The sequence below is a fragment of the Sinocyclocheilus anshuiensis genome, unplaced genomic scaffold (assembly GCF_001515605.1).
Source record: "Sinocyclocheilus anshuiensis isolate Anshui unplaced genomic scaffold, SAMN03320099.WGS_v1.1 scaffold1027, whole genome shotgun sequence".
Classification (NCBI taxonomy): Eukaryota; Metazoa; Chordata; class Actinopteri; order Cypriniformes; family Cyprinidae; genus Sinocyclocheilus; species Sinocyclocheilus anshuiensis.
Genome location: NW_015547697.1, coordinates 596,355 through 604,998, shown reverse-complemented (window position 1 = coordinate 604,998; position 8,644 = coordinate 596,355). Strand labels below are relative to the sequence as shown.

Sequence of the window (8,644 nt, the reverse complement as noted above, 5' to 3'; positions counted from 1 at the left end):
CAGAACTGTACCACAGTACAATATAGGTAATGGCATATGTTTCATGTTTACATTGAGCACTCCCCACCAGGTACAATATTCTGATTGTTTGCATCTTGTTTTTAAGCCCATAAATAGTAATGTTCGTTCTAATAAATTTATATTGCAATGTACTCTTTCTACCGGTGTTTTCAGAAAGCAAGCGCGTTTATCCACAGTGAAGAGACCGCGCGTACACATGGTTGCCAGGTTGACAAAGATACGTTGCACACTTAGCAGATATTTCTGTATTGCGCAAGTGGGAAGCTCTGTTTCGGGGATTACGTCTCTTTATTTCAGGCATCCCAGTTGTGTTCCTCTGCGGCAAGATTAAACCTTGTTATAGCCTATATATTCTGCTCTATTTATTATTTTTTAGAAACCTCGCAATTTTTTACTCAATTTTAAACGTTGTTCTTGTATTCAAATTAAGCGCAGTCCACTGCAGCGCACGTGCCACATAAACATTTACAGTATGCATTTGGCAGACACTTGCATTCAAGGTATACAGGTTTTGCATTCCCTTGGAACTGAACCCATGACCTTGGTGTTGCTGGTATCATGCTCTACCTGTTTGAGCAACAGAAACCCTGTTTTTGTTGTTGTTGTTCCTGATTTTATTTGATACATATGCTCGAACTCATAAGTTCATTATCACAGGTGATAGATCTGTAATATTAACCATCACTCAATCAGATCAATCACCTAAGGTGCAGAATAGAATCAGCCAGAACAAATCAGACTACATTCTTTTAAAGACCTAGACACATGAATATTTAACCCTGAAAAGTGCCAGAAACCCCAGCCCCCCAATTCAACTCTGTCAATCCCCTCAACAGTCTTCCCTGACTCGAGTTTCTTTAGGCATCTCCTGCAGAGCACTGCTTCTTTTCTTTACAAAGCTCTCTGAATTCCAGCCCACATCTGGAACACATCTTCTGAGGCAGCGCTCCACCCCACACTCTAATTAAGGCCATGTATGCCAAACTGTAAATAACCCAAGAAATGATACCCCTCGACTCAGAGGCCTGAAAAGCGGGACGGTGCCGATTGAGATGGTTCGAAATAACTTCTAAGATGAATATACCAGCAGTTCATCATGCAAATTCTATCCTCTCCTGAGAAAAACAAAGCCATGAGCAGGCCAAGCCCTCCATGTGTCCGTTAAGTCCTTTACTCTTACAATAAAAAGCATCCAGCTGGGTCCACACAGCTTGACCATTGAGCACAACCCATTCAGTTGCTCTTTTCCTCTATCTGTGACCAGTTAACTTTGTATCCCTGTTTTCCAGGCTTTTTAAATCTCAGTGTGGCGTTTCTGGAGGGAGGTTTCCAAATGGAGTATTTGAATAGTTTAATGAGATGATAATAATGAAATAATTGCGCCCTGGGTTTTATGATGCATTTCTTTGCAAAGTTCCTTTACAGACACAACAGGACAATTAACGTGGCTCATCATCAAAAAGACACTTTACAGGACAACAGGCTCTATTAGCATTTATGACGTATTGACACAAATTTCAAATGATTTTCAACGGTTGCTTTGTCGTGTCCAGTGTACTAGACAGACTTTAGCTGTTGCGGCGCAGACACGGTGTTACTCACCTATCGAGAAGAAATAAAGCAACCTCTGCGTCCGATCGCAGGCCTTCCGCTGCTTGAGTTCTCTCCAGCGCTGGAAAACTGATTCGATATTTACACGGGTCCTACTTCTTGCCTTATTGCCTTAAGCCTTCTTTCGTTCCGCAGACGTTTTCCTCTTTTGTTTTTTATCCGCCATCTCTATCTTTCTGTCGCTCGTCTCGGCTAATGTCCGTCCTGTGCACTGAACATTCTCTCCTCCACATCATGAGTAGACACGCCCCTTACTGCTGATTGGCTACAAGTTTGTTTTGCTATTCGGACCGAATCAGTTTTCTAAAGCGTTTTTGAAAAATCGCTTACCCCACCTTTAAACATTTACAGTATGCATTTGGCAGACACTTGCATTCAAGGTATACAGGTTTTGCATTCCCTTGGAACTGAACCCATGACCTTGGTGTTGCTGGTATCATGCTCTACCTGTTTGAGCAACAGAAACCCTGTTTTTGTTGTTGTTGTTCCTGATTTTATTTGATACATATGCTCGAACTCATAAGTTCATTATCACAGGTGATAGATCTGTAATATTAACCATCACTCAATCAGATCAATCACCTAAGGTGCAGAATAGAATCAGCCAGAACAAATCAGACTACATTCTTTTAAAGACCTAGACACATGAATATTTAACCCTGAAAAGTGCCAGAAACCCCAGCCCCCCAATTCAACTCTGTCAATCCCCTCAACAGTCTTCCCTGACTCGAGTTTCTTTAGGCATCTCCTGCAGAGCACTGCTTCTTTTCTTTACAAAGCTCTCTGAATTCCAGCCCACATCTGGAACACATCTTCTGAGGCAGCGCTCCACCCCACACTCTAATTAAGGCCATGTATGCCAAACTGTAAATAACCCAAGAAATGATACCCCTCGACTCAGAGGCCTGAAAAGCGGGACGGTGCCGATTGAGATGGTTCGAAATAACTTCTAAGATGAATATACCAGCAGTTCATCATGCAAATTCTATCCTCTCCTGAGAAAAACAAAGCCATGAGCAGGCCAAGCCCTCCATGTGTCCGTTAAGTCCTTTACTCTTACAATAAAAAGCATCCAGCTGGGTCCACACAGCTTGACCATTGAGCACAACCCATTCAGTTGCTCTTTTCCTCTATCTGTGACCAGTTAACTTTGTATCCCTGTTTTCCAGGCTTTTTAAATCTCGGTGTGTGGCGTTTCTGGAGGGAGGTTTCCAAATGGAGTATTTGAATAGTTTAATGAGATGATAATAATGAAATAATTGCGCCCTGGGTTTTATGATGCATTTCTTTGCAAAGTTCCTTTACAGACACAACAGGACAATTAACGTGGCTCATCATCAAAAAGACACTTTACAGGACAACAGGCTCTATTAGCACATGCTCAGAGGGGTTAAAGTAACAAAAAAAAGTACAATTCAGCTATTGCCTGTTTAAATGACTCATGAGAAATACACAGAAAGTTAATGAGTGTTGTAATTTAAATACAGATGTTGTGTGATGTGCCATCTCTTGTTTTCTAACAAAGTAGAAAACCTTTACTTTTTTTTTTAATTAAACAAAGTCACCTGACATATATATATATATATTAGTGCTGTCAAACGATTAATCGCGATTAATCGCATCCAAAATAAAAGGTTTTGTTTACATAATATATGTGTGTGTGCTGTGTATATTTATTATGTATATAGGCCTATAAATACAAACACATACATGTATATATTTAAGAAAAATATGTTGTTTATATATTACACAGGAATTGGAGTTTCTGTTAGTGATTTCTATGGAGAAAAATCACTTCCTGCCCTCCAGCTGCATTTCTCGCGTCATCAGAATCACGTGATTGCAAACCACCTATTAACAGTGATTTTCTGCCACCTGCTGGCGGTTTTAATTTCAAATGTTGGCTTTTTCTTTCTTTTCTTTTCTTTCTTTTTATATATATATATATATATATATATATATATATGGGTCCAGTAACTAGTGACCTTTTACTGAAAAAAAAAAATCCGCTTTTAATTATTATCAGTATTTTATTATTTTATATCAGTATTATTTTAGTATCACTATTACTCGATACTATTACAGTTTTATTAATATTTTGAATTAGTCCTTATTTTTATATTTTCTGTTTTCATTTTAATGTTAAAGTTTTGGCAATTTTGTGTTGATCATTTTCATTATTATTTAAATATATCTATACAATTTTTATTCATTCATATTTTAGTTTTTCTGTTATTGCCTTTGCAACTAGCTGAAATAACTTTAAGATTTTAGGTTTGTTTTATTTCAACTAAGGATTAAAAAAAAGTTTTCGTTTTATTGAACTATAATAACCCTGCTTTTATGTCTTCACTGGATAATTGTGTATAGCTTTGCAATTTGATAAAAACATTTTTAAAAGAACCGATAAATGTAGTCTCTCAATTATTACGAGGTCATAAAACGGCATGCAAATATAGAATTGTCATCAAGTCAAGAAGAACAGGCTTATTGTTGCAAGTCAATTTAGAAAAAAAACTGTTGATTTAAATATATTTAGATGAATTATAACATGTCACCACAGCAGCCTTCTCTAAAACTGCTTGAAACTTAATGTCAACTTCTCCAAATACTAAATGCACATAGCCTGAAAAAAAGAGGCATGATTCTAAGGCCAAACTCATATGATTACTTTGGTCTGAACATATGGAGAAGACATTGATCATGAGTCTGTACAGTAATCAACATACACACTGCTGAGAGCAAGAAAAGGGTCATTTGATCTTCTCTGAGTAGCAGGCACCACAGAAACCGTTAACACAGATAGGGCATTTTCCCTAAAGAACAGAAAAACCTGCAATTCAGTATCTAGAATACACTAAGTTCTTTGTTTCTTGTAACAGTTTATTCTTACAGGCCTTGAAAAGTTTAAAACGAATTTTCTAGATAAGTTGGTGGTTAGATATATATATGGGCACCTGTCTTTATACCACAAAGTATGTAATCTACAAGTAATTAATATCTTGCTAATGTGTTTTTTTTTTCTCTTATGAATGAATGATGCATTTATATAGCGCTTTATCTCCCGAAATATATTCAATCAGTCAATCGTAATTTTGTGGTTCTCACATTTTTTAAACCAAGAAAACAAATACATTAAGCAAACATGACTTAGAAACAACAACATTAACAACTAAAACGTTTGAAAACGTATAACTAAACACGTATAACTAAAACAAAGGTACTTATAATTCTTCGTGTTTTTGAAAAAAAATAACGTAAATACGCAAACCGTCGCAGAATTTCAGGCATTATGTCATCTCGATGCTCTGAATATTTACATGATTAGAGAACTATTAAATGTTCTGAAGATATCCTCTTTTACATTACAAAACATTATTTAAAAAGCCATACTACTATAAACTACCGAATAACAAATCGCTAGTTACAACTCAGCAAATGCTTCCGCGTAACATTATTCACTGGATTTAGCGGAAAGTGATGGAGATGTTCGCTTCCCAAACTTCCCAAACAACCGCTTTGTCCAGCGCAGTCAGCTAAAAACCGACAAAAAGCCTCAACAGAACCAAATTCGCTCATTTATGCGTTAACGCAGACATGTACTTACAAAGTGAAGAAAATCCTAGTGATATCTGGTCATCCTTAAGCGAGCGAAACCGAGATTTTTTACTAATGACATTCTCCAGTGTCATGTGTGAGTGAGTGCAGGATGAGGCTCAACATCGGCCTCTGTCGTCGACAACAACACACGCATTCAAAACGTGTTTGCAGCTACTTCCAGGAGCAATGAAGAATAGCCTACATATGAGGCCAGTTTAATGTAGATTTGGAAAGACTTCATAAGGCCGTTGTGATAAATAGTAAACACGTGATTGGAGTAAATAAATGAGCTTTATTTAATCAGATCTTCATTACTATCATCACAGGAAATGCACTGTGTAGTTTCATTTTGAAAACGCCACAAAGAGAAAGATTACATCAGCATCTACTAACTGTTTTCAACTAACCATAGCAATACAGTAGGCCTAATATTAAGGATCAGGACTGGTGGTTCTCACTGCACTAATGTAAGGGTTTTACTGCTGTTTTTCAGAAACCCTTGCTTTTGAACCACTGGGCTCTGGCAACAACATCATTGGCGTAATCATCTCCTGTGGTGCCGATGTCCATGCGCTCATACGTTTGGACATTCTTCACACCTGCGTTGTAGGCTGATATTCCCCCTGAAACAGTCATTATACTACAACTGAGACTTGAGAGTTAAGTGATGAACTTCTATTTGCATTTAATTGTCTTTATGTTTATTTATCTCTCAGTGTAAACCCAACCTACCTTTAAAGCATTGCTCTTGTGTCCACTTGGGGAATTTTACTTTAATTTCTTTAATGAAGCCAATGAGTATGTCAGTAGCTTGTATGATATGCAGCTCACTGTCCCATGCACCTGTTGGAGCGTGGTAGCGTTTGTCAACCTATAAGAAACATAATCAAACGAGAACGATTTAAAATGTTCAGAAATATTAAATGTACTCTGCTTATTTCTTGCTGGTATAAAAATGTCTTGCATGGGATATCTACAACTTACATTTACGAGTCAGCTTTAGTTTATACTCACCACTTTAAATCTTATCTCATGACTCATGTGCTTACTTATATTACTATATTTTGAAATAGAGTAAATCAGTTCTTCTGACCAACCTGCATGAGGCCAAAGCCATTGTCATGGTCGCCCCATCCATTCTTCAGGACGGCTCCAGCTCTGGACTCTCTGGATATAATGGCAGCAATCACAACTGGGTCCATCTGCTTTGCTTTGCCAACTTTGATAATTATACTCTTGTATTTCTCTATCCGGGCCAGATCAGTCTCAGACAGTTTTTTGGAGGCTTCAACCCCTATGACAAGTTGGAAATGTTAATACTGTAACATGGTGCACACAAAAGAGTCATATGTGAGTTGTATGCAGTCATGCATTCTCACCCTTTATGGTTAATTTGTCTTGTTTTGCTGTCTTCTCTGATGCACCGGTGGTGTCTATTTTCAGGATGTCTCCATAAAGGCATGCTAGAAACAACATGGAAAATATCACCTGAAACCCTTAAATAATTATTTATGCAGAAGATGTATGCAGTGCTAAACTACCACAAAATGAAAATACTGTATCATATAAAAAACTGTCAGCACCTAATATTATATGACTTACCCATGATGTTGATGTAGAACTGGTGTGAAAAAGCAAATCACTGAGTTTGATGAGCCTTGTCACTAAATCAGACCTCAGCAGGGCTGGATTATATATGATTGCAGAGGGAGTGGTTTCTCTTTTTTTCCCAGATGTTCTTCTGCTAAGGTGTGGAGAAATGTAGGCTACGGTTAAAAAAAAATTTTTTTTTTTTTTTTTTTTTTTAATGTGATCATATTATTAGATCACACCCAAGCAAGTGAATCATAAGTGGGAAGATGTATCAGGTGGAGGCTTCATAAACCTCAAAAAGGTATAACCACTTTTGATGAATGTAGTCAATGACAAATGAAAATAAAGCTGTGGGAATTTTTTTTGGAAATGTTAGCACTTGTGCCAGTGAAAAAAAGCATGCCAAATCTGCCATTTCAAAACTTCCTTGATTAAATGTTAACTTTTGTAGCAAAGCATCAGTGAAGGTAGGTGTTTAAACCTCAGAACAGAAGGATATAAGAACATTTATACCTTGTAGTTGAGTAAAAATCCATCAGTGAAGGTAGGTGTTTAAACCTCAGAACAGAAGGATACAAGAACATTTATACCTTGTAGTTGAGTAAAAATCAATGTCACTCAAGTCTTCCTCACTGTAATTGGTTATACTGATCTGATCATTGGTTTGTCACTGTTAGTTCTGCTATTTTAAGCACTTTTGGGGTAAGTATAGATTATTTAATCACAGAGACACAGGTCTTTGATCTGAGCATCCTTAGTCTGCACTTTTCTGAATTGAGCATATCCTTTTGACTCCTTCTGAGGCCATCACATAAAATATTTCCATCACAATATAAAATTGCAATTGTACAGTATTTTCTATCAAAATAATAAACGTAAAAATAAACAGCAGTTATAAAATGTAAAATAATAATATATGATTTGATGATTGGATTATTTAATATTAGTTTGTATGGTTTGTGAGTTATAAACAAAGAAACATAAAATTATACTGCCAGCTAGTGTCAGGCAGTTTTCATTGCACTTGGCAGAGTAATAGTTGAGATATGGGACCATCCAATTCTGATTTATTTGTGCTTTACAGTTACTGTTGCCCATGTACATGTAGGAGAGAAAAATAATATGGCAACTAAGAAGTACATGAAAGCAAAGCTGAAAAAAGTACTGCCTGGACCCCTAACAAGATCATTTTAATATGGATATGGGAAGACTATTCATTAGAGACACATGATTTGATTAGAGACACATGATCAAATAGAAAACAAAATAAATAACAGTGAACATCGATTAGAATGAACAAAACACAGTGTTCTTCAAGTAACCCTTGCTTTTGAACCACTGGGCTCTGGCAACAACATTATTAGCATAGTCAGCACCTATGGTGCCCACGTCCATGCGCTCATGATATTCCCCCTGAAATAGACTTAGGCGAAGGACCTAGACCCCCCAACCGGACCTGCTTGCAAGGGGCATAGCCATATGTGACCCTGGACCATAAAACCAGTCATAAGGGTCAATTTTTCAAAATTGAGATGTATACAAATACGCTTTCCATTGATGTATGGTTTGTTATGATAGGACAATATTTGGCCTAGAAACATTGTTGATCGCCGGATCGGCTTTCACCGTGGATGAAGCGGAGTCCAGCCCGGGCTCGTCACATGTGGTTGCCGCAAACCCGCCGGCCTCCGCTCACTCAAGCTGCCGGCCTCCGCTCTCTCAAGCCGCCGGCTCTTTTGGAAAGACACGACTAGAAATCAGTGGTTAAATTGTATTTACAACACTGTTCCAGAACAGTTCAACCCAAATATTAAGATGT

The 8,644-nt window shown here is 37.4% G+C and overlaps 1 protein-coding gene across 1 annotated transcript; it reads right to left on the bottom strand.

Moving 5' to 3' along the window:
* Positions 1–5,510: 5,510 nt before the first annotated feature.
* On the bottom strand, positions 5,511–6,923 carry LOC107703653 (lysozyme g-like). Its single transcript, XM_016506368.1, has 5 exons — positions 6,835–6,923; positions 6,612–6,695; positions 6,330–6,526; positions 5,965–6,103; positions 5,511–5,855 (listed from the first exon to the last, which is right to left on the bottom strand). The coding sequence occupies exons 1-5, from the start codon at positions 6,836–6,838 to the stop codon at positions 5,722–5,724; spliced, it is 558 nt and encodes a 185-aa protein (XP_016361854.1). The 5' UTR covers positions 6,839–6,923; the 3' UTR covers positions 5,511–5,721.
* Positions 6,924–8,644: the final 1,721 nt, after the last annotated feature.